This window comes from Macrosteles quadrilineatus, unplaced genomic scaffold (assembly GCF_028750875.1).
Source record: "Macrosteles quadrilineatus isolate MER2022 unplaced genomic scaffold, UCM_ALF_1.0 Scaffold_1__1_contigs__length_201487025, whole genome shotgun sequence".
In the NCBI taxonomy this organism is placed as follows: Eukaryota; Metazoa; Arthropoda; class Insecta; order Hemiptera; family Cicadellidae; genus Macrosteles; species Macrosteles quadrilineatus.
The window spans coordinates 100,782,292-100,808,848 of NW_026542594.1; the positions used below are offsets into that span (position 1 = coordinate 100,782,292).

The 26,557-nt window shown below is 35.2% G+C and overlaps 1 protein-coding gene across 1 annotated transcript in view; it reads left to right on the plus strand.

Moving 5' to 3' along the window:
- The window catches only part of LOC128998336 (roundabout homolog 2-like), a 281,028-nt gene that overhangs the window by 231,058 nt on the left and 23,413 nt on the right, over nt 1–26,557 (plus strand). Inside the window, exon 3 of the mRNA XM_054424476.1 lies at nt 19,816–19,969. Coding sequence (XP_054280451.1) covers nt 19,816–19,969 — 154 coding nt within the window. The remainder of the gene's footprint in view (nt 1–19,815; nt 19,970–26,557) is intronic.

A 26,557-nucleotide genomic window follows, 5' to 3' on the forward strand; every position in this document is an offset into this window, starting at 1 on the left:
AAGCTTTAGCGAGCTGCCCTCAAAGGGGCTCAGCTCCTGAACCTGTTTGACCAGCCATTCCTTTGTGGTTGTGTTAGTACAGCCGACTACTAGGCATCCACCTTCAAGATGGCAGCTGCTTATCCTGACGTCTTTGCCACGAATGGCCCGTCTGGACAGCTCCCCCTTGATTTTGTTGGCTTCAACCTCTGTCAATTTCCTGTCCGGGTGTTCAGTTCTGGCGATTGCCATCTTCTCTACTGACAATGTCTCTGAATATGTGGGTGCCGATGTCCTCTTTGAAACACCGGACCCCTCTCCTTCCTTCCTCCTTGACTTCTTTTTGTCACCCCCAGCATCCTCAGGTGTCAGGTGCTCTCGCCCCCTCTTTCCACCCGTCCTTCTAGAGGCTTCAACAGAGTCGGCTTTGGGAGTGCCGCCCTCACCCTGCTTTTTCCCAGCATCCTGGTTCCCAGAGGAACCGGCTTCGCCGGGAGCAGAGTTCGGGTGCTTGGCAGCCCACGCCAGCCTTCTCTCACTTCTAGATAGCACCTTCTCGCCTTTGGCTAGAGCTTCCGCTATCCTTTGTCTTCGTAACTCTCCCCTGGAAAGTCGTTTGTTTTTTCGTTTCTTTCCAGTTTCCGGGAGCTTGTCATCTTCATCAGATTTTAGTAGGCCTTCCTCCTCCATTAGGGTCGGATCTTCTACATTTACACTAGCAATAGAAGTGCTTTCGACCTGTTGGTCACACTTTTCTTGCTCATCAGTTATGTTTTTGTCAGTTTGCTTACTAACTTTTGTTTGGACATCCATTTTGTTCCCACGACTACCGGGTATATAAGGTCCACCTCCCCAGTGACCCGATTAGAGAGGTAAGGGGTTCATACGACTGGGTTCCCCCTGGTTTCCAGAAGGCTCCGTTTCTGACACTGAGTATTAGGCCCCCAGTGCCGCAAGGCTCTCAGCACGGGTCGCATTACACCTTAGCCCAGGGCCCGCAGTGCTCAGACATAGCTATTGCTATGACTGAACGTCTAGGTGGGCGCCCTGCTCTAAGAGAGGCAAGCCTCTCTTAGACCAGCACGAAACACCCAGTTCTGATGGTGCTGCTGCCCCCCACCAGAGAGTCATTCAGGACTCTAGCCTAGATCCGCCGAGATCAGCGTGACAGGGGCCACGACGTGAACGGTGCAGTCATTGGACTACACAGGCCTGTACTTCATTTTTGTACTGGCCTTCTCGGACGGTCTTGAGCACCATAGATGCCCCTGGGGGAGAAATAGTCCTCGGTTTCAGATATCATTGCAGCTTTAGCTGTCCGAGGAACTACCGCACCCCCTTAACCCCCTAACTGCAGGTATGATTACAGTCTGCCTTCTACCTTCAAGATAGGACGAAAACCAGTCGAGAGCTGTGCCTCTAATGCCCATGTTGTTCATTTTGCTAAGGAGAAGTCTATGGTTTACGAGGTCAAAGGCCTTACTGAAATCAAAAAACATCCCAGCTACTGCTAGTCTAGAATCCATATCGTTTACAATTCCGTTTATGAGACTGAGAATTGCGCTTGTCGTTGATTTGTTTTTAACAAACCCGTGCTGACTTTTAAATAGTATGCTGTGTTTCTCAAGGAATATCCACAATCTACTCAGCACTGCCTTCTCAAAAACTTTGGAGAAGGTCGAGACTAGGCTTATAGGGCGGTAGTTGTTGCAGCACATTCTATCTCCATTCTTAAATATAGGTCTTATTAGTGATGCCTTAAGGTTGCTAGGAAATCGTCCGGTATATACCAATTTACAGGACTAGTAACGTAATATACGAGTTTTTAACTTTATGGTATTACAAAACCTACAACGGTTTATTTATTAAGAGGGTTCTACCCGGTCAATTTAAGATGGCGGCTAAGCATGCTATTTTTTTCTAAACATGCCTCTACGGTACAAGCTCTCAACACTAAAAATAATTTGTTTCCAATGATTGTCTGCTTTTTGTTCTCTCAACATACCAGAGCTTTCAATGGATTTGGATAGATTAATATTTAACTATTATTTAGAAGCTAAAATCACTTGTAAAAAAGAATAACTTGCGGATTTGTAAATATTTCAAGAAACAATTATGAAGTTTCAGTTCATCAAGGTCATAGGTTGGATCTTTGTGAATATTTTACAGTTTATTTCAACTCGATAACACTTCAATAATGCCACGAGGTTCTTTTTTGTATGACCTGGTGACGTGGTAACCAGCCGACGCGCGACCGGTGGAACACTCTTAAACAATCTTAATAGATATAAATCAATCAATAAGTAATAGAATAATCAATCCACTAATGAACAGATTTAGACGTGCCTTGAGAAAACTAAGAACTTTTTGGAAAACCTATTTAAAGCTAAATCAACTGATGAAGTTGTTGTCTGGAAACGTTGAAGATCAAACTACAGTATTTATATAGTATTTAATTTTGGCTTTTTAGTTTGTGTTTAGCTAGACACAAACAGTGTTTGTCCCTTACTTATATATTTGAGTATATATAGCTTGTACTTAATGTTTTAAATAAACATATCTTCTGTTCAAGTATTTCCTTTGCAGCATTTGAACATTTTCTTGAGTATGTCTATTTATTTTCCACAAAATACATTCAAGAAAACACGAGGCTATTCGTGGCACGTACAAACCGTTCCTTTTGTGTTATTCATTCATTTTGACAAAATGAAAAATCTTCAAATATACATTCAAATCTCTTGGTTTTTTGTTTTTTATTAATTATATATTTTAATCATAAATATAATGCCATTTTTAACTTGGATAAAGCATAACTTCTCTTTAAGTAAATGATGCTGTAGAATATTACCTTTCAAAATGAGCTGTAAAGTGAAGGAGTAGAGTTAAGGTAGAAATTGCAAGAAAAGTCCCGATTCTATTTCCGCCTCATTTATTTCATTACTTTTACGCAATATTAAATGTGTTAAGTGAACATATAGTTACTGGTTTAGTCAACTTAGGCTAAATATCGAACAAAGGTCACAAGTAGGCCTGGACAGTTCCTTTATCTGTCACAGGTTGGATGGTTTTATCTAGCATCCACGGTAATATTCACTTGAACAGTTCCATTATTTGTCACAGGTTGGATGGTTTTATCTAGCATCCTCGGTAATATTCACTAGAACAGTTCCGTTATTTGTCACAGGTTGGTTGGTTTTATCTAGCATCCACGGTAATATTCACTTGAACAGTTCCATTATTTGTCACAGGTTGGATGGTTTTATCTAGCATCCTCGGTAATATTCACTAGAACAGTTCCGTTATTTGTCACAGGTTGGATGGTTTTATCTAGCATCCACGGTAATATTCACTTGAACAGTTCCATTATTTGTCACAGGTTGTATGGTTTTATCTAGCATCCTCGGTAATATTCACTAGAACAGTTCCGTTATTTGTCACAGGTTGGATGGTTTTATCCACGGTAATATTCACTTGAATAGTTCCATTATTTGTCACAGGTTGGATGGTTTTATCTAGCATCCTCGGTAATATTCACTAGAACAGTTCCGTTATTTGTCACAGTTTGGATGGTTTTTATCTAGCATCCTCGGTAATATTCACATGAACAGTTCCGTTATTTGTCTCAGGTTGGATGCATTTATCTAGCATCCTCGGTAATATTCACTTGAACGATATAGAAGCTCAAGATATTCATGATTCCTTTCTGAAGCTGATAACTGAGTCCTTCCCTTGAGGAATCCATATTTATTAGTTCTATACAGACAAGACAAATGTGGTTCAATACATCTATATATTTTTCTTTGTCCTCTCGAAATACAACATTTTTCATAAGAATGTCTTCTGCATGGTCTTTGTTACTCACTTAACTTTTGCTATAAACATTTTAATCTGAAATGTGTTAGTGTATAAAATATAACTCTAACGTTATTTACTTTTTACATTAATTTTTTTTAGTTTAAGGACCTACTCACTTTGGGAATGATAGTTAAGGATTCAATTTTTATAAGTGTTTTTTTTTTATATCTTCATAGGAAATATACTATTTATATATCTAACATCTAAATACAGTAGTAGATTACAATGAAACTGATATAAAATCGTTTATTGTGTCATATCGTTTATTTAAAATTAAAAAAAAAACATATACTACAAACAATTAGTTTTTAGGCATTAGATTCAAGTAAAATAAGAGAAGACGAATGATAAATTTTGTTTTATAACTGACAGGATAAATTCGAATTCTAATTGATTTGAAAACAACAATCCAAAGAAGAATCTCTTTTTAAATAAAAAACAGGCCTTCTATATCAGATTATTGATTTTTAGATTTGGTAGCTATAAAATATAAAAAAAAAATGTTAATATGTTTAACTAATGCGAATGAAACATGTGTCTTGATTGGAATTAAAGAATTAACGAAGTGTTTAATGGATAAATACCGACTAATATAATACTAATATATTACAGGTAATGGATAAATACCTTAAACATTATCCTGAAACTATATAGGTCTACTAACAGATGACATGTTGAAGACCTTCCCCGTCGCCGTACCGCAATTCATCAAACTGTAGAAATTAGCGCCATTTGTCCAATGTCTGGACTAAAGCTTCGGAACAAACATTAATACTCCCCTAATAATTGTTCTCGCCATCCATATTTCACATTTGACATTTAAACACGTTGTGGGTGAACTACCTATAGTAGCCAACCATGTAAAGCTGTTCTGTACGATTACGATTGCTACAATACCACAGTTTAGGTTTTCTACATTTGCCACTATGGACTGGATTTCAAAAATAAGCTATTAAAAAGGGTGCTTTTAAAATAAAAGAAAAGAAAGATGGCAAAGGCGCTAAAATATTCATATTTTCGTTCACAACACATCCAAGCGAAAACTGGATGTTCTTACGATTATGTGAAAAATCCCAAGTTGCCAACGACTTGACTGCGGACACACATATCACAACTAACAGATGAGTTGACAAGATGATCTTTCATCTTACCGCTATAAACTGTTTGAGTATTTGGAGCTTGTGTCATCTAGTAGTCGTGAAAAAACTATTCAACTGTTTCATCTGATCAGTACCAGAAATGAACTCCAATGCAACAAAGGAGTTGTTGTATTGGACTAATAGCATTGGAGTAATAGCATAGAAGACTATTAAAGAATGTTTGCTCTCATAAATTGATAATAAAACCATGAAACCAATATTATTCTTCACTTATTAAAGCCTACATGTCAGAGGCGATATCTCATCGACTGATTTTTAAGAAAGCTGAGTAACGCTTTTTTATACTTTATTTTAGAGTTTGCTATATCCTACGTTAATTTAAGACTTTTCTTAAAACACTTACACATTAGAACTGAATTTATTTATATATGCTTCCTCAATTTTCTAATTAGTTTTTAATAAAATTAATGTAGATTTGAAAAAAAATTGATGTAGATTTGGAAACCAACATGTTTTTTTAATCAAAGCCCCTTATAGCTCTATTAGTTTTATTGTTTTATATGTGTTTGCAAAACTATTGTATCTCTATTCAAGGGCTGTCGCTTTCGCTACAAGAAATAAAATATACTCACCCTTACTACTACTATGAGGGGAATTTAAAGTTTATTAGGTACATTTTTATTTTTCAATAAAACTGATACACACTCTTGAGAAATGTCAACTACATTTTTATCCACTTTGCAAGTATTATCAACTTAAAATTATAAATATATAACTAAATTATTAGAAAATTGCTCAATTATAAACATAAACCAAATTTAAAATATCTATATCACTTATAGTACTAAACAATAAAAATATGTAATTAAATTAGATACAAATCAAATATCATGAACACGTGATTTGTAACAATCAGGTGCCTAATGTCTACGAGACAACGTTCTGCACTGAAATTATATTGTTGTCAGCTGACAAGTCATATGTTCTGACAGGGAGGGAGGAGGATAGCAGCTGTCCTATGTAACATTCACTCTAGTTTATTGGGTTCCATCTAGTCATCTTGAAGCAAAGATTGGGCAATCAGAAGCTTGCTTCGTATTTGACGTGTTTGTATTAAAATGTTGCGCCCCTGAGTTACGTTTTGTTAAAAGATTTAGTGAGCACAACTAATGATTTCAGCATTATATTTGTCATGGTATTGAAAATCAAACCTTTTAAACTACAAAAATACTTGGATCTAACATTTTACTATAAAACACCCCACCACAGAATGCCTGCTGACTGAGCGAATGTAAAAAACTTTATGTTAAACCTGCACTATACATATATGTTATATGTTAGAATATATTTATCCTTTATTTGAATGTTTATCACACTTATAGAAACCTTAGACGAACTGCCCAAATAACCGCAATTCTTACCCTGTGTGCATACCATTAAGAGAAATCTGATTGACTTGAAGCAGTGATACGTTTTTTAAAAGCCAGTATAGATAGTTAAATTATTAAAAGTGTAAATACAATCTCAAACTATTTGTAGATAATTTTAAATCCTACAATACTGAATAAGTTATTTTTCTATATTGTTATAAGCAATAATTAGTTACCTCCTATCAATGTTTGTAATATCCATACAGACCCCGCAGCCGTGTGAAAGAGGTTCTCCGTCATCGTCCTGACGGTTTGACAGGGTTTGATAAACTGCCTCATCGTTTATCTTAAGTTTAATTACAAATTCTATCACACAGCCTCATGGGACATCAAGCTCGTATAGTATACTCTCAATACTCTTTTTGGTATGTATAACAAATTAAATTTGAGCTATTTTTCCACTTTTGTTACAGTTATGATCAAACAGCAAAGTTCTTACATGACAACATTGATTTACGCCATCAATTTGAAAGGATGTAAATTTTTCATGAATCTAACTACTTTTATTCATTTCTAATACATCCAAGGTTTTCAATGTACCAAACATTTGTATACCATTGGTAAAACCACTTTACAGTAAACAATGGCAAATTCAAGCAATACACAATACCAACAATAATTTCACCACCTTATTAGCTCAGCTTTAATTATAGTTTTGTAGTGTATTTTGTAAATTTATTTATATAAAATACTATGTATTAACATTGAGTAATCTGTTCTGTTTTGATCTTTAATTAATCTAACAATGTTTACAGTTTTCTGTATGTATATAGCATTTTAAAGCGAAAAGGTCTATAGAAACATAATATTGCAATGATTTAGCTTTAAATTCGTCGAGGAGTAATAACTATTTCTGAATCTGTTTACATTCTTTACGTATTCATCGATGGAAGCTGTTGTTTAGGAGCTCCTCCATCATTGTTTGACCTGCTTTGACAGTTTATGATAAAGTGTTTCGTCCCCATTGCAAACTCAATCAGGAAATTTCAACGTTTTTCATCATCACAGGTTAACGAAGTGTAGATTGTGTGTTTAACCAAATCGTATTATTATGGTGAAAGCAATTTATAACTAATGTTAATAACATGTAGATTAACAAAACTTTAGATTATATAAACGTACTTATGTTCAAGTAAAATCCTACTATTCATTTGAGGGAACGTACTTTAATATATTGTAGCTTTTGGATTTCATGACTATCTGGTTTTTTACTGACTGTAATTTTGTACAAGCTGGCCCATGCGCAAATTGCGTATTTCCTATGGAAATTGAATTATAAAATGTTTAGTGTAGTATTTAAATAATATAATAAATAAAAGTATGTAAATATGTGTTTGAGAGAATTGTTTAGAGAATAAAATTACTAATTAGCAATATATAAAACATGTTCATTGTACATCTGCACCATAAAGAGTGATTTACCTTCCTCATTCAGGCTTTTTATTGGTTATTAGTGAAAAATATAATTGTATTCAACAGTTCATAGCCATTTCTACTGTCATTATCTACTTCATAGTAATTTCATTCTGTAAATGTATGAGTTATCTGACCATATTTTAGATTAAAATGTTAAGAAAGACAGACTTGCATTGAAAGTCACTCTCCTTTTATCTATGCTCATATCAACTACCTCAGACCTTAAGTAAGCTACGGATTTTCAATTGTACCGATGCAACAGGTATGTAAGTATACGTTAAATGAAAAATCATGTGAAACTATTTGAAACCCAACTTTGCTACAGAATGAGATTTTCTTAATCTTAGCATTACATACATGTAATCTAAAATACAAATTAATATTAATGGGAAACTGGCATACAATAATCCTGTAAGAAATACAAATTTATATTTTTTGGTAAGGCGGCTGTACATCATTCTTAGTGAAATCCGACCGCTCCGATTTTTAATTGTTTGATAACGGATTCCTTGTAGATTTATTTCCCAAAAGCAATCAACGTAACAACACGCATCGAACCCGAACGTATGGCCATCAAAAGTTCATAATTGCAAACGAAACTTTAGACGTAAAATTGCCACACGCACGCCCAGTTATTCCGTTATTTAATTGGTGGCAGTGCTTCATCATTAAATGTGTAATCGTCTGCCAAACTGGGGTCGAACTTCCCCTCCAGATATCGTGTTGCAACCTTATAATGGTCCTCCCTGCTGTTTGAATGCATGCATTTTGTCACGTTACTAAATGAGAGGATCGCAGCGGGTGGTGTAATTTACGTTCTATAACTCAATTAACGACCTTGAAATTGACTACACGTATTTTCTTGATTTAATGCGCTCTTAATCTACATCTGGATCATTTTCATAGAAATAAAAAATTCTATACAAGTGCCTTTTCATTGCCCTTTTAATTTAATTATCTTTCAATGACGATCCAAACGGTAGGTAAGTGGCATTTATTGATTTAGAAATGTTACCCAGTTTTTACAAATGCTTAACCTCTGGCAAGTAGATGCGAGCAGGTATAGTGGTGGAGGGCGGAACTTTGGTTGCTGAGATCCTGAAATCGAAACCTGTCAATCGCCAATGACTTTAGCGTTGTAATAATGTCGCAACACTCCGAGCCTAGCCTGAAGTAACTTGTCAAACTATAACAGGTTAGATGATAGGATCTCGGGATGAGAAGATAAGAGAAAAATACTATTTTGCTGTAAATAACAACTTATAATATTTATTAAACATGTGTTATAAAATAGATTACTAAATCCCTACTTTCCATCAGTAAATAAAAATGCTGTGGTTTTATATTCAAATATATATAATTATAAATCGACAGATATAATTTTGTTTCCGATGTCGAATGATGTGACAGGGGAAGAGTTAATGGGCGCAAATAGATGTCACCCGTCAACCCGAGGTTTGACAGCGGGATTGGGGTACGAGGAAAGCGAAATTGTTAGGGAAATGGGATAGTAATCCCCTATCAATCCGGGACCGGTAAACTCTCTTGAGTTGCTAAACACTGAAGTGATTCTCTCAATTTCTTAAAACCTCCATAACGTGCTTTAAAAACACATGTATGTAGGATGTATTTAATAAATTATATTCATTATCTTAGAAATTTCTTTTGTTCCATGTGTTACTTTGTTGGTGGCACTAGAGCTGTACACAAATTCCTGGGTGTTTTAATCATTTAAACGATCACTAACAGATGTTTCATTGACGACGCCGATGTAGTACACCGAATTAGGTACGCAAATAATAATAAAAATAATATTATATAACGTTTAAAAATTTTGAAATCACGTATGCTCTAACGGATATCTGCATTAAATTCATCACGTTCAGCAGAAATCGCTTCACTCGTCTTTATGATTGTTCTCTGTCTTGGTTAAGAAATATAATAAGAGCAACAGTAAAATGAATACACAAGTCAATTCTACAATGAGGTAACCTGTATTAAATTTAAAATGTGCACCTGTTCTTAAATATGATAGAAAATAAATAGAAAATATTATCCTTAAATTTGAATCATATAGAAAATACTACATTCCACAATTTTATTTGTGATAGGTGGTTTTTGAAATATTGTCCCAGAATATAAATTCCCAAGATGTAAAACTACTTACAGTAAGAGATTCCGCATTTTCAATAGCAAAACTGTCTCTTTCCCTGATGTGCGGTATTAACAACTTAATAAATAGTACCTGGGGACCGAGCTTTGCTCGGGGAAAATTATTACTTTACTCTGAAAAGTATTGCAGATACATTAATCCACTCCCAATCTCCACACTGCTAACCTTCACTACTTACTTCACCACTCCCTACGTCGTGGACCTGTTTGCCCTCCTTCCCTATACCATTTTAGAATTGCAGATACATAAATGCCACAGACAGTTCCCACACTCTGCACTGCTAGCATTACTACTTCCTACACCATTTCCTACGTCATGGACCTGTTTTCCTCTCCTCCCTTCTCGTAGCATTTTAGGATTGTAGATACCTAGTTCCCATAAACAGTTCCCAGGCTCCAGACTGCTCGCCTTTACTACTTCATTCACCACTTCCTACGTCGCGGACCTGTTTCTCCCCCTTCCAATGGCATTTTAGGATTGCAGATACCCTAATCTAATCGTCATTAACAGTTCCAACACTCCGGGCTGCTTGCCTTTACTACTTCCTTCACCTCTTCCTACGTCGCAGACCTGTTTCCCTCCATTCCCATAGCATTTTAGGATTGTAGATACCTTAATCTAATCGTCATAAACATTTCCCACACTCAGGACTGCCCACCTTTACTACTTCCTTCACCACTTCCTCTGTCGCAGACCTCTTTCCATCCCTTCCCATAGGATTTTAGGATTGTTGATTCTTTAATCTAATTGTCATAAACAGTTTCCACACTCCAGACTGCTCGCCTTTACTACTTCCTCACCACTTCCTACGTCGCGGACATGATTCCCTCCCGTCCCATAGCATTTTAGGATTGTAGATAACTTGATCTAATCGTTATTAACAGTTCCCACACTCCGGACTGCTCACATTTACTACTTCCTTCACCACTTCCTACGTCGTGAACCTGTTTCCCTCCCTTCCCGTAGCATTTTAGGATTGCAGATTCCTTAATCTAATCGTCATAAACAGTTTTCACACTCCAGACTGCTCGCCTTTACTACTTCCTTCACCACTTCCTACGACGCGGACCTCTTTCCATCCCTTCCCATAGGATTTTAGGATTGCAGATTCCTTATTCTAATCGTCTTAAACAGTTTCCACACTCCAGACTGCTCGCCTTTACTACTTCCTTCACCACTTCCTACGTCGCGGACCTGATTCCCTCCCTTCCCATAGCATTTTAGGATAGTAGATAACTTGTTTTAATCGTTATTAACAATTCCTTTCCCACACTCCGGACTGCTCAGCTTTGCTACTTCCTTCACCACTCCCTATGTCGTAGACCTGTTTGCCCTCCTTCTTTATACTATTTCAGAATTGCAGATACATAAATGCCACAGACGGTTCCCACACTCTGCACTGCTAGCATTACTACTTCCTACACCATTTCCTACGTCATGGACCTGTTTCCTCCCTTCTCGTAGCATTTTAGGATTGTAGATACCTTAATGTAATTCCCATAAACAGTACCCAGACTCCAGACTGCTCGCCTTTACTACTTCCTTCACCACTTCCTACGTCGCGGACCTGTTTCCCTCCATTCCCATTGCATTTTAGGATTGTAGATTCCTTAATCTAATCGTCATAAACAGTTTTCACACTCCAGACTGCTCGCCTTTACTACTTCCTTCACCACTTCCTACGTCGCGGACCTCTTTCCATCCCTTTCCATAGGATTTTAGGATTGCAGATTCCTTAATCTAATCGTCTTAAACAGTTTCCACACTCCAGACTGCTCGCCTTTACTACTTCCTTCACCACTTCCTACGTCGCGGACCTGATTCCCTCCCTTCCCATAGCATTTTAGGATTGTAGATAACTTGTTTTAATCGTTATTAACAATTCCCACACTCCGGACTGCTCACCCTTGCTACTTCCTTCACCACTCCCTATGTCGTAGACCTGTTTGCCCTCCTTCTTTATACTATTTTAAAATTGCAGATACATAAATTCCACAGACGGTTTCTACACTCTGCACTGCTAGCCTTACAACTTCCTTCCCCATTTCCTACGTCATGGACCTGTTTTCCTCCCTCCCATTACATTTTAGGATTGCAGATACCTTAATTTAATCGTCATAAACAGTTCCCACACTCCAGACTGCTCGCCTTTACTACTTCCTTCACCACTTCCTATGTCGTGGACCTGTTTTCCTCCCTTTCCATAGCATTTAAGGATTGCAGATACCGTAATCTAATCGTCATAAACAGATCCCACACTCCACACTGCTACCCTTGACTATAGAATCTAGTAATCTTCAGTATAATCTTTGCTCAATAGTAACAACTGATGTTTTTCCTTTTGTGCTGTATTTTGTTTTTCTAGTATACTGTGGATAGACAAATTACAAGCTACAAGTCTTTTGTTTACTTTTTCCTTGTTATTTAATTCAGTCAACATGGTTACCTAGCAACCCATAAGACTAATGTTAAAAAAATGTGATTTTCAATTTCATTTTTCTACGTAATTAGATTTTTGATGGCAGTTCTAATTGCAATAAACTCGTTTTTAGGCCAGAAATAAACTATATACAACATTTGAAGAAAATCGTCGGAGCCGTTTTCGAGATCTTGGTGCAAGCATACATACATACATACATACATACATACAAGCAAACTTTGCTCGTATTAGAGTATAGGATATACCTAGAATGTATTTTTATATACCTACTAGCTGTAACCCGCGGGCTTTGCCCCGTTTAACTTCTTAATATTCAAGATGATCTCGTTCGCATGGCTCAATCACGTCCTGGTTGAAGTTCGTTCGCTAAGCTTACTCACCTTTAGGTTGGAGCTCGTTCGCTACGCTCACTCACCTTTAGGTTGGAGCTCGTTCGCTACGCTCACTCACCTTTAGGTTGGAGCTCGTTCGCTGCGCTCACTGGCCTTCAGGTTAGCTCGTTCGCTACGCTCACTTTCCTTCATGTTAGCTCGTTCGCTACGCTAACTCGCCTCCAGGTTGAAGTTCGTTCGCTACGCTCACTCACCTTTTGGTTGCAAATTAGCTGTTGTCATAAATGTAAAAGAAATAATAGTGCTGCACCCTGTTGGTAATCCTTGTAACTTTAATGCTATTGAACATCATAGAACAGAACCAACTTGTTTAATTGAAACAGCTGTTAAGATTCGTTAATTCCATTTCTCTTAAGGTTAACATGGGAAACTCCAGAGCCACTGGGGCGGAGCCGATTGGACGGATCACGAAATTGATGGTGTATAAACCTATTCCATGAAATTCTACACGTATGTACCAAGTTTCGTGGCAATCGGTTCAGCGGTGTCTGAGTTTATCACTGCCAAACAATCAAATATATATATATATATATATATATATATATACAAACATCCTCTTTTATACTTATAGATACATGTACACAATTTAACAATGTAAAACGTGCATTGCACATATTTATTTTACAAACTCACATATGTTAACCACTATATTCTTGTATGAATATGCGTGTCACGTTGGAATAAGATGTTACAAGCCATAACTCCTAAGGCAATATCACGTACGAACAACTAAGCAAAAGCAATTAGATAACGAAATGTGGCCGGAACAATGTTTGGGTACAATTAAAGTTGGCATTAATTCGTTGGTTGATATTAGTTTAGGTTCCATCCGTTATACATTCATCTGTTTGTTCTCTTGAAAGTCAATTTTAATTACTCTGCCCTTGTCCATCCCATATAAAACGTACTGGATGATTCCTAGTAATTATTCATTTTATACCAATATTGTTTTTTTTAATATGTGAAAAAAACTATGCGTATAAAATCGCGCATTTGATTAAATATAAGCAAGACAACCTAGAGCACACTTATGAAACAACATTTAGCTTTCGCTCTTTTAAAAATATAAATATACATATAAATACAATAAATATAAACTAGTCTACTTAAACGGAGGTGTAGTAAAATATTATATTTGTATCAGGTGGTTTTTTATAGATATAAATTGCGTTCAGGTTATACAGATTGAATGATAAATCTCGCGCTCTCGGCAATGGTAATTTATCAACCTCAGCCTCACCTGGCGGAGTTTGATTTTTTATCAAGCAATTTATAATATTTCTCTTATTTATTCAAAAATAGTATATGCATAGCCTAATAATTACGATCTTATCTGAAAACAACATTTCTTTCGTAAAATGACGGTGAAGGGCTGAGGAAATGGGGTATACCATATAAGTACCCTATTAGTAGTATAGGTCCTAATCACATTAATAATATAAATCCCAATTATTTTTGACGCACGGTATTTCATTTAGCAAAATTCGTGATACTTGCCAATTTTTAAATTTACATTAAACGTCCTTATTTTATTTTCGTAACGTGTGAATTGAAACTATCTTACCATTATTGAATTAGAAATTAAATGAAAAATTATTTATTTAGACAGTCAAAAGTTAGGGCCACATGGCCCTTTCTTACACTTAACCTGTACAATTACAATCGGGTTACATAAACACTAATTATAAAACTGTAACAGCATATGATGTATTTAATGTTGACCTACTGTTAAACACTGACTGATGATGTCACTAGGCTAATTAGCAAACCAATAACGTGTATATACACTACAGTATCAGTCGACCAATATTATCTGTATAAGCCATCACACAGATCGACATAATGATATCTCTCACATGATAAATTAATTATTATTAACTAGCCACAGAACCTGTTGTGGTTAAATACAACGGTCTCTAGGAAAAGAACACTAATGAAATCCATGCACCACTTTACTCACTAATAATTTCTAATTCAGTATTTTCTAACTACTATAAATTTGGAATTGCTTAGCTTATTTACCAATAACGTTTTAACCGTCGGTAAATCTAGCAAAGTGGATGTAATATTTTGAAATTCCTACAGATTTCTGCTATGTGTTTCTTAAAAATCTTACTAATATTATAAATCTGAAAGTTTGTGAGTTTGTGTGTATGTTTGTGTGTATGTTTGTGTGTGTGTTTGTGTGTGTGTTTGTTGCTCAATCACGCATAAACTACTGGACGGATTGGGCTGAAATTTGGCATGATGATAGCTCACATTCCCGATTAACATCAAAGCATATTCTTATCTCAAAAACCCTATCGGGCTCCGCCCCAGTGGCTTTGTAGTTCCCCATGTTAATCTTATGATTTTTCATATTTAAAAGGAATTAATGAATCTTAACAGCTGTTTCAATTAAACAAGTTGGTTCTGTTCTATGATGTTCAATAGCATATAAGTTACAAGGATTACCAACAGGGTGCAGCACTATTATTTTTTTTTAATTTATGACAACAGCTAATTTGCAACCAAAAGGTGAGTGAGCGTAGCGAACGAACTTCAACCTGGAGGCGAGTTAGCGTAGCGAACGAGCTAACCTGAAGGCAAGTGAGCGCAGCGAACGAGCTCCAACTTAAAGGTGAGTGAGCGTAGCGAACGAACTTCAACCAGGACGTGAATGAGCCATGCGAATACTTATGAAGTTAAACGGGGCGAAGCCCGCGGGTACAGCTAGTACTCAATAAAGGCATTTGGCTACGAATTGACACTTGAAAACAGAAACTTAAAAAAAAACAGTTTTTACTGTATTTATTTTATTTTTACTTTTTCACCACGAATATGTTAATAAAATCCCTTTTTTATAGTTATCTACACAAAACTTCAGTCTGGGCCCATTTTGGGTGGGGGGTATTTTATCCGACACATTATCACAGTGCTCCATGTTGTCGTCTCGGTTGTAGCCATGAGATGGATACATTGTCTTCAAACGTCTGTTCAGATATGTGTTAATGCGTTACAGTTGTAGATGTATATTTCATCCGACACATTATCACAGTGCTCCGTGTTGCCGTCTCGGTTGTAGCCATGAGATGGATACATTGTCTCTAAACATTTGTTCAGATACCGTGTTAATGCGTTACAGTTGTAGATGTATATTTCATCCGACACATTATCACAGTGCTCCATGTTGCCGTCTCGGTTGTAGCCATGAGATGGATACATTGTATCCAAACGTCTGTTCAGATATGTGTTAATGCGTTACAGTTGTAGATGTATATTTCATCCGACACATTATCACAGTGCTCCATGTTGCCGTCTCGGTTGTAGCCATGAGATGGATACATTGTCTCCAAACGTCTGTTCAGATATGTGTTAATGCGTTACAGTTGTAGATGTATATTTCATCCGACACATTATCACAGTGCTCCATGTTGCCGTCTCGGTTGTAGCCATGAGATGGATACATTGGCTCCAAACGTCTGTTCAGATATGTGTCAATGCGTTACAGTTGTAGATGTATATTTCATCCGACACATTATCACAGTGCTCCATGTTGCCGTCTCGGTTGTAGCCATGAGATGGATACATTGTCTCCAAACGTATGTTCAGATATGTGTTAATGCGTTACAGTTGTAGATGTATATTTCATCCGACACATTATCACAGTGCTCCGTGTTGCCGTCTCGGTTGTAGCCATGAGATGGATACATTGTCTCCAAACGTTTGTTCATTTTTCACGTTGTCTACGAGCTGCCTCGAGGGCTGTCACAGGATTGTCACTGACGCTTACAAATTGTTCTTTTGATCCTTATGCCACCCTTAACCTTTTAAACTAGGTAAATAAGTTGTAAATGGAAAACGTGCTGTTTATTGTAACTAAATACTGTAAATTCAATTACATGAAGTCGAAAGGAAATATAACTGTTACATTTTTTCCTACTTACTACACAATGCAATTTGGACAGTTCTTTTACAGGAAACTTAAAACATGCCGATGGAATGGATGGACACAAAACAAAAATTAAGGGTATTTTATCTTAATACCTACATGATAAACAACTGCTATGTTTAGTCAAATGCATTATATTGTCAATTGAGTTATAAAAGCTCAATTACCTAAAGTGTCTTGAAATTATATAATACAATTGGAAGGGATGAAGTAAAGAGGCGTTATAATTTAGTTTAAAAATTGAGTCAGGCTAAAGAGCGGCTATTGGTTTATCTCATCCGCCATAACCAGTTTAACTTGGGAGAGATACTTCCAGAGGCCGTTTATGTATAAAACACGTTATCGTCTAGAAACTTTTGAATCAAGCTTCTACGTCTAATTGTGAAGTAATAATTTACACTATTATAATTTACCCTTAATGACTTAAGAAAGTTTTCAACGCGTTTTATACTAACCCTTGTATTACATTCCATTATTACGGATTTACTTATAATCAATTTATTAAGTTTAATATAAAGATCAAAACATCAAATTTATCTGCAACTTTGCTTTTATCTCATAATTTCAATCACAACCACTGCAACTATAGAGTTTTATTACTTTGAATCCGTCAGCTGAAAAACGAGAAAAGTTCAACAGCGAATTCCGTTTTAATTTATTTTTAACTTTACTTATTTTAATTTAGTTTTTAACAAATTTATTTTTAACTGTAGTATGATGTTTACAACTAATTATATGTTTCTCGTTTACATTAGATCCGCCCAATTTAAGAGCGACGAGTGGAATAAAAATCAGAAGAACAATATAATAAAGCGTCATATTGTATCTTAAGTTTATATCTCCAAATATTGAGTACATGTTGTTGGTAAAGGCCTGAGCTCTGATTCTTAATTGGTTTGAGCTACCGTACACTATTAGGTTTATTTCTACGTGAGATGACCAGAAACGCGTGATCATCCCAGGTGTAAGTGTGTGAGTGAGAGAGGGCGGATGGGGGAGGGGTGGGCCACACACGCCACACGCCACACGCCAGAACCTAATCTGTGGTTTAGTCTGGGAGGAAACATATTGTAGCGGCTGCTGTGATCTGTTCCTGCCTCAGATGTACAGCTTTTATGTACCATTGTACACTGTTTATCTGCACGAACATACCTGTAAGTAATTAGTCTCTTTGTGTAATTATTGACAAATAAACTGTGCTGTGTGTGCGTTATTATTATTTTTATTTGTCTGAAGTATGAAGTATTCTGTTAATATATTTATGTACATAGCGGTGCTATAATAGTGTTCAGTAAACTTCCTTTACGTTTTCATGTTATCTATATTTCTTAATCTTTGGCTCAATTAATTTCTTAAATATTTTGCTTTCAAACATATGTTCATGAAATTAAATTATTTCCCTATTATTATATTGGTGACAATATATGCTGTACATGAATGTAAATAAAACAGAGTTCGTGTTCTCTTGTAACCATTAAATGTGTGTTCATTTTTCTCCCTTTCATAATCTTAATTTAATATTTCCATTTCTCTACATTTCTTACCTCTGGTCCTTCGAACTAATTATCATTAAACCCCTTTCTCATTTCTATTCCCATTTTTCAATCATTCCCTATAATTTTAATAACCATTCCCTACAAATCATTCAAATAGTGTGGGATATCTTTCCTAAAGCAAACGTTATACGATAACGAGTTTACACTTACGTATGTAATCCGCAATTTTTTGCATTTAGGTGTATTTTTAATTAATTTCAAGCCCCTACTACTAGTTTTATTAGGGGTTTGAAAAAACCCTAGAATTTTTAATTCCCAACTCATTAAAATACCTTATTGTATGTCTATTTCAATTATTATCTTACCACAAGTATTAAACAGATTATATTAAAAGTAAACAAACCTAATATTTATATTAATTTTTTTATATTAAAATTTATGCAGTCAAAATTTTTAGAAATTGCGTAGGTGTGAGTATATATGAATAAAACATGTCATATTTTTTTACCAACATTTTTACTCTAAGACAATATTTATTTAGGTAGTAGTGTTATCTAATTGTATTTTATTCAAGTGACCTCTATTTGCCAAATCCGTTGTACAATATTCAGCAATGTTTCACACGTCATAACGCAAATAACCCGTTGTGAGTAAATACAGCCATATATTCAGTAGTAAGCACATATAATCGACGATGCAAATGTATGATAATGATGATTGACGGGTGATGTTTACAGCCGTCACTTACCCAGACGACTCAATAGCTGTCGCGCACGTGATTTGACAGCGGAGGTGATTATTTAGACCGGGAGTGAGATAATAGTCTTCATATCAACCTACCTGGCTGATTTATATGACGTGACAGTCCCACGTCAGCACGTTAGTCAACGGGGAATGAAAAACAGAACAAAAACGTAAAATAGGGGAAAGTGTCAAATTTATATCTGTTCGAAAATAAGCTGGTTATTTGTGGTATTCCTCGCGTAAATTTTTTCCTGGTGGTAGACAGAACCGAAAGTAGTGATCTGACGACAGAGTCTAGTCATTTTCAGCTTAAAACTTTTAAAGCTACTATCGTTCACCAAATGATAGCACCTGATAACATTTTAATATGATGAAAGCCCCGCTATACAATTTTCTATCTATGTTAACCAGTTGCTTTACCCGTGCTCCACAACGGATAGTGACAGAGAAGAAATAACATAGCCGTTCTTTAAATCTACTTTAGAAAACAGTTACGTATCTATTAGAGTATGTTTTCTGTGCTATTAGTGATAAAAGAGAAATCAATTACACCCATTAGTGGTATGAAACTCTCACACAGCAACCCACAGGACAATTTTGACAACGCAATAAATAATTGACATTTTTTACCAATTCAAATGTCATATTTTGTGGAAAGAGTCATATGAAATAATTACCATGCATAATTCAGGAGTGTGATTTTTCTAATTGTATTTTAATAAATATAAACCTTTCGGAATAGAAATTCGTCTAAGACGATGAAAATGTATTTGGTTTAATCGCATTAAAATAGATAATAGCACAAACACGAATCTACCAAGTTTAGAGATGTATGCTCCTAACCCGGTGTTTGTTTTAGTGCTGAGGGAGGAGTTCCGTGTGGAGCCGACCAGCCTGAGGGTAGCTCAAGGAGAGACGGCGCTGTTGGAGTGTGGTCCTCCGAGGGGTCAACCCGAGCCAACGGTCTTCTGGAAGAAGAACGGACAAGTTCTGGAAATAGACAACCCTAAAAGGTATGTAAACAATGTTTCGAATGATTGTGTATTCAACAACGTATTGTAGGACTCTAATGACTTTAAATAGGATTGTCTTACTCCTTTGACACTAAATCGTTTTCCAATCCTTTTTAATGGATTATTTAAAATTAAATTATCCATTATGCAAAAACGGAAGTAAATTCTTAATATTCTAAAAATACGTCCTTAATTAAGTTTCCAACAGGTGAGAAAATGTGTGTATCAGTTCATTATATGACTGTTATCTGTATGAACTAAATTATATAGATTTCCGGCTTCGTTGCAAGTACCGTATGTATTTACTTTTATTTATATAACATGTATCCATCGCAGAATCGCTGGCTTATTTCTAGCGTCTAACCTTGCATCCTTCTGAACTTCCATTATTTGAGCAAAGTAAAAGTCAAAGAGGTTTATACAATATAATCACTTAGTAGCAAAGTAATTAAACCTAAACATTACCCATCCAAACTACCTCTCTATTCTTAGTTTGGAATTAATGTTTAGTAATGGTGAGATTATGCTATTTAAGAGACTATTGCGGATATTTCCCATCACAATTAGGAGATAAACAAGTTTTCATGACGTTTCGGGATCTAAGATTTGATCCAGTCCTTCAGATGAGAAAGTACCTAAAATTTAAGAAGATTAACACACAACCCAACAAAAGCTAGGAAATTGCAAAAGAAATCTCAACTACAAAAAACTGTATCGCAGTCAAAACATGAAACAAAATCTGTAAGACTTCAATGTGTTTTCATTTTGAGAAATTGGTTACCTATGGACAATTTCGGCATCTTATAAATTCATCCTATGGCTTTCAGACTAGAAGTGATGAGCGACTTTTTATACTACAAACCCGTTTTTCGTGTTTTCATATTGCTGCTTTTCTCTATATATCTACACCATTGCCATCTTTTAACTTTTTGAAAAGAAACACTGTCTGATGGTTAGTTGTTTCTAGCACCATAGTAGTTTTTCTTCGAGCCTGAAACAAGCGCTTCGATTTATACTGAAAACATAGTTTTAAGTATCCCGTGTTACCCTTCTGACTTTTACCCTATAACCATTGCACACATGGGATTGGCATGTGGACGAAATGCTCTTTATTTAGCCTACACAGTAGCCACACTCTCAACCCTACTCTGGCCACGTTCGTGTGTGAGGATAGGGGAGGTTAAGCTCCTCTCAGATTGGAGAGAAGACAGACCATCAGTCGAGAACTGCGGAGTGCGGACGGCCCCAAATTGAGTTACAAACCAGACAGTGACAAATGTGTGAGAAAATTGAATCCTTGTCGAGATCAGGTGAAGACAGATCCGAGACACACCTGTGTCGGTTCCTGGATAATGAGAGACAATTGCTTCCAGAACTGCTGTCTTCAAAAATGTTATGTGGTTAATAATAATGACGATTATTGAAATTATTCACAAATATTACTACAGATATTATATAGATCATAAACACAAATGAATGATGTCACTGGCCCGAATGTAGATATATTTTGTCATTTGTTTACGTTTATTATCCATACCGTTTCTGTTCTAATGTGCGTGATACTTACTATGATGGAAATTTTCCTATACGACGTTATTACCTAAAATGATCTATTTCTGACTTAAACAAGATTTATGAAATGCTTACTACTAATGTGGAAAATCTCTTCATTAGCCAATTTGTAAAATACTTCAATGTTTAGCTGTGAGTTACATGATTTCTTTCATTCGAAAAAGATGTTTAAAGTATATTTACTCTATTTTATATTTATCTTTAAATGCGTTGTTCTATTTCAATATATAAAAATTCAGTTTATATTGGAAATTGCCTAAAAGTATACCCACACTCTATATAGTCAAAAAGAATACGTTATTTCCATACTTTTTTCCATTAACATTCAGGCAATTGCAGTTGTGATATATAACGTGTGGCCGCGTTGGTTTAAAATGTAATTTTAAAAGTCAGATTTGATATGTTAGTATGTATGCAAGTAACTTAACATAAATTTCATGTTCTTTTACCCTCTCTCCCACTAACACACCAACTAGCTGATCAACAAGAGGCACGAACATTGCACTACGTGTCGAGAATCGTGTAACGATTGAATCCAAACTAAACGTGCGTAAACACCTTAGGGGTAAGTTTAAAGCTGTGTGGATTACCAAGAAGCTTGAAAGTTGAGTTTAAATATGAATATCCAATTTTAATCTTCACACTTGGTGTTACTTCTTTAGAACGAGCGTTTTATTGAAGTTAGTTAAAGGGCTACAATTTACAGCAAACAGTTGTATAAAACAAAGTAGAATGGTATGTGGAATTTCGAAATAATAAATACAGTACGACTGAATGCATAATATCCTCAGTCACCTATTTTCTATTAAATTTGGAACAGCCTTGGTAGGGTTTCTATGTAAAAAAATATCTGCATTACAAATATTTTGATTATATTGTGTATTCTGTCATTGACTATACACCTCTACTCTATGAATTGGGAAAGAGGTGTATGAACTCTATGAACTCTGTAGAGGTGTATAGTCAATGATTCTGTCCATGAACTATCATCAGGCAGAATAATTAATTGTTTATTTTAAAATCAGCCATTAAGATAGTGAAGCAAGTACGCAATAATTATGGTTTTACAGTAAAATACTAAATATATATATATATATATATATGTAAATTTATTTAGAATAAATATATATAAATTTATTTATTTATAGATGTAAAATAATAAAATATATATACAATTATTTAAGAAAGTATTATCCCACAAATCAAAAAGACTATCGGTTTGTTATTTTGTCTCTCTGCAGTCTGGCTGATTGAAAGCTTTATATTTTAAGGAAAACTAAATATATAAATTTACATAGTTGCACTGTTAAGAAAAAATTAAAGTTAAAAACAATCTTTACATATCTAGACATTCTCAGTTATTTTCAACTCAAAGTAAACCTTATTTGACGTAATAGTTTTTAATTCTGCCCATTTACTACTTTTAAGTGGTGAGTTATTGAAATAAAAAAGTTGGCGACCATTTTTAGTTTGAATCAGATTCCATTGAATCACTGGCTGTTGCCTCACTCGAGCAGAATATTTAAACATGTTCATACATAATAAAAATGTAAATGAAGCTTGGCTTTAAAGTCTGTTTGAATAATCCACTAATGAAAATGGATGGTTGGGGATTACCAGAAGTTTTGAGTGTTTATAAATTATTAATGTGTTTGCCGAAGGACTAACGTAGCCCATTTACTTTACTTTCGAATCGGTTTCAAAAGCTTTTGTAATTTATTTTTGAACGAAAGACGAGACAGTTTTGAATGTACTGAAAATAAAGTTGTCCTTTGAAGCGTGAGACTTGTTTTTAGTCATTTAACTAATTAAACCGTTTAATGAAATCCTCTCTTTGAGCTGTTCAATCAAATTCCAACTAGTATTATAAAAATCCTTTCACGTAATAATCTGGGCTTACAACATCACTCCGAAATGACTTTTTAATTCCGTTCAAGCAATCTTTCTTCACACGTTTCACATTAATTACCATTAATTAATTAGTTTGTCTGTGTTGCTGTATCAGCTAAAAATATTTGCACGGAATCAGGAGAGTATACATGTAAATCATATAAATAAATTGATAAGCAAATAGGTTTGTTCGTTTATCTGAGATTATTGCAACAACTTGGGAAAAGATACTTACCGAGGACAATGATGACGAAATTCCACTAGTGACATCTTGTAGTTGAGCATATCGCTACAGTATTTTCGCTCCTTAAATTTCATGAACGTATCTGACACTAACTTAACAGTTAAAGTTTTTACTCAGTAGGCTCCTGTTTATTAAATAACAATTCAAGTGGTTGCTAAATATTTGAATTTCTTTAATATTAAAATATGAAATATACATTAATATTTTAATCTGAAATGGCGAACGAACGAGCAACCCAAGCTATTATAACCTATTTGTTCAGGATTAAACTAAGTGTTTCATTTATTTATAAAAGCTTCAGAGACTAAACAAGTTAGTGTGTTGCCTCAAGAAATCCTCGGCAGATTTGATTAACATCATACTCAGTTGTTCATTTTAGGAAAAACTTACACTATCTTGAGGTATTTTGCAAGACACGCTAAGAAGTGTGTTTGTATTTGAAACCTCTATACAATTTTATTCACACATAACTACTACTCCATTAATTTGTTAAAATCCACTTTGATTTAGAAACATAAACACTACACTTGTTTTATTATTTATATTTTTACAGTAAATATGTAAAGGTACTATTTAAGATTGTAATATTCTCATCGTTTTATATATTAAAAGTGTATCCATCAATATTTCATTGATATCATCATCCAACTACCTGTTTTATTTACAAACGTTTATTCACTGTTTATTCAGAAACATTGGAAAACGTAATGGAGTCGGTGGAATGGCGCGTTCCACAATAGATAGGAACGTGAAGGGTTATTTAGCCCGTACCATTGAATAAACATCGCCTTCCAATAAAAGCACATTCAACTCCCGATAGGCGCTCATTCGACCCCGTCAGATTCATTGCGGCATCGCTCCACAACTTTCTGTGGTGACGATAACTTGGCTTGATGGGCCTATCTACTCTCGCAACCTAATTGAACTGCACTAAAACAAAAACATTCAATACACTAGCCACTAGCATTTCTGTTCTACTAAAACTATCTTTTATCAGACTGAATGATTGATGAATAGTCTTACATTAAACCACCAGGAAAATAAATTGTTGATTGCTTGAAACTCATTCTATAAACTAACAAAGCTCCTCATAAACTAAAGGTACCTACTCGTCAAGGCGCTTGTAATATTATCAATAGACTGTAAAGAGCAGAGGCTCATAGTTGGTTATAGCATTGACTGTACAAAGAATGTGTATAGTCAATGGTTATGGTACGTGTACAGTATTACTATCATGATATTATAATCGCATAAGCTTCTTACAGGTAAATACTCGTAATAATATCTTGAGACTATAAACTTTGGAAGTAGCCTATCTTAGAAGTTTTTTTAAAGAGTGTCTTAGATTTTAGAATAAGATAGTTTGAATTGAAATGAATCCCAAATTAATTGAGTGAATTAAGTCTGAAAATTGTCTTCATGTAAGGTACTGAACAACTCTTCAATATTTTTAATTATGCCTAATACATGTTCTGTCATGTTACTTTTCAATGATTATTATCAATTAATGTCTACAAACACGTATTTACTAAAAAAATTTATTTTGTCAAATAATTTTCCATTTAAAAAAATCTTAACGCACTTACAGCACGGTCTTTGATCAAATAGCTCTAAATCAGATTAAACTATGAATAACTTTTACTAGCTATGCACACACTGTAAGGATTTCACTATTAATCAATGTCTACATTAAAATATACATAAATACGTTGATAACACTGTATTACTAACAAAATTAAAGTTCTTTCTCGTGCTTTACCTAGTAAAATAAACATATTTTAATTGTGTATTTTTATTGTCAACAATGTGAAGTAAACTATACAGGTAAAAGTGTTTGATCAACTGTACACTGATCACAAAGTTGTTAAGAAGACCTTGTGACAAATGGATGTTGTGTCTCTCATTGATGATGTCTTATCCTGTAGGTGATTAGGAAGAAGAAAGTGGTGGAAGGGGGTAGGATACAGGAGGGTTAGGGGAGGAAACAGTTACCCAGACTGATGGATTCATTCAATTATTGCTCGGAAAGGGAACTGGAAGTGATTATTTAAGTGATAACAGAGGTTTTTATGTTACTGAAAAACTGAAAGTTGAAGGAATTCATCATTGAATCAGCTCTTCTTTTTCATACTATGTTTTTTTATCTATTACTTTTTAGAACAGACAACGTTATTTTTCAATTTTGAAACCAAACTGTAGTTGTGATATTTACCAGTTACAATACCATTAATTTAATTTTTTTTCAGTCCAACACTATCACGTCAATAACCTAATTCAATGTTGTATTTGCCAGAGTGACAGTGTATTAAATGAGATTGCATTTGGTTTCTAAGTTACCTGTAAAAGTCCTAAGGTTGTATGCATGTTTTTTGCTGATCGCAAAATTAACAGCTTCAAAATTTCCTGTGGAGGCGGCACTATGTTTGCCTATTTGGAATTATTTGATAGTTTTTTTCAAATATTTTTTTGATCAACATTGTCCATTTTCCTGTAAACTTGATATGATCTGATTAGGTATTGTGTTGATGTTCAGGATACAGGTGGTGGATGGTGGTAACCTAGCCATCCAGGATGTCAGAGAGGAGGACGAAGGACAGTACCAGTGTGTAGCCAAGAATACAGTAGGTCTCAGAGAGTCCACTGTAGCCATCCTCAAGGTTGATTATCTGATTATTGTGTTGATGTTCAGGATACAGGTGGTAGATGGTGGTAACCTAGCCATCCAGGATGTCAGAGAGGAGGACGAAGGACAGTACCAGTGTGTAGCCAAGAATACAGTAGGTCTCAGAGAGTCCACTGTAGCCATCCTCAAGGTTGATTATCTGATTATTGTGTTGATGTTCAGGATACAGGTGGTAGATGGTGGTAACCTAGCCATCCAG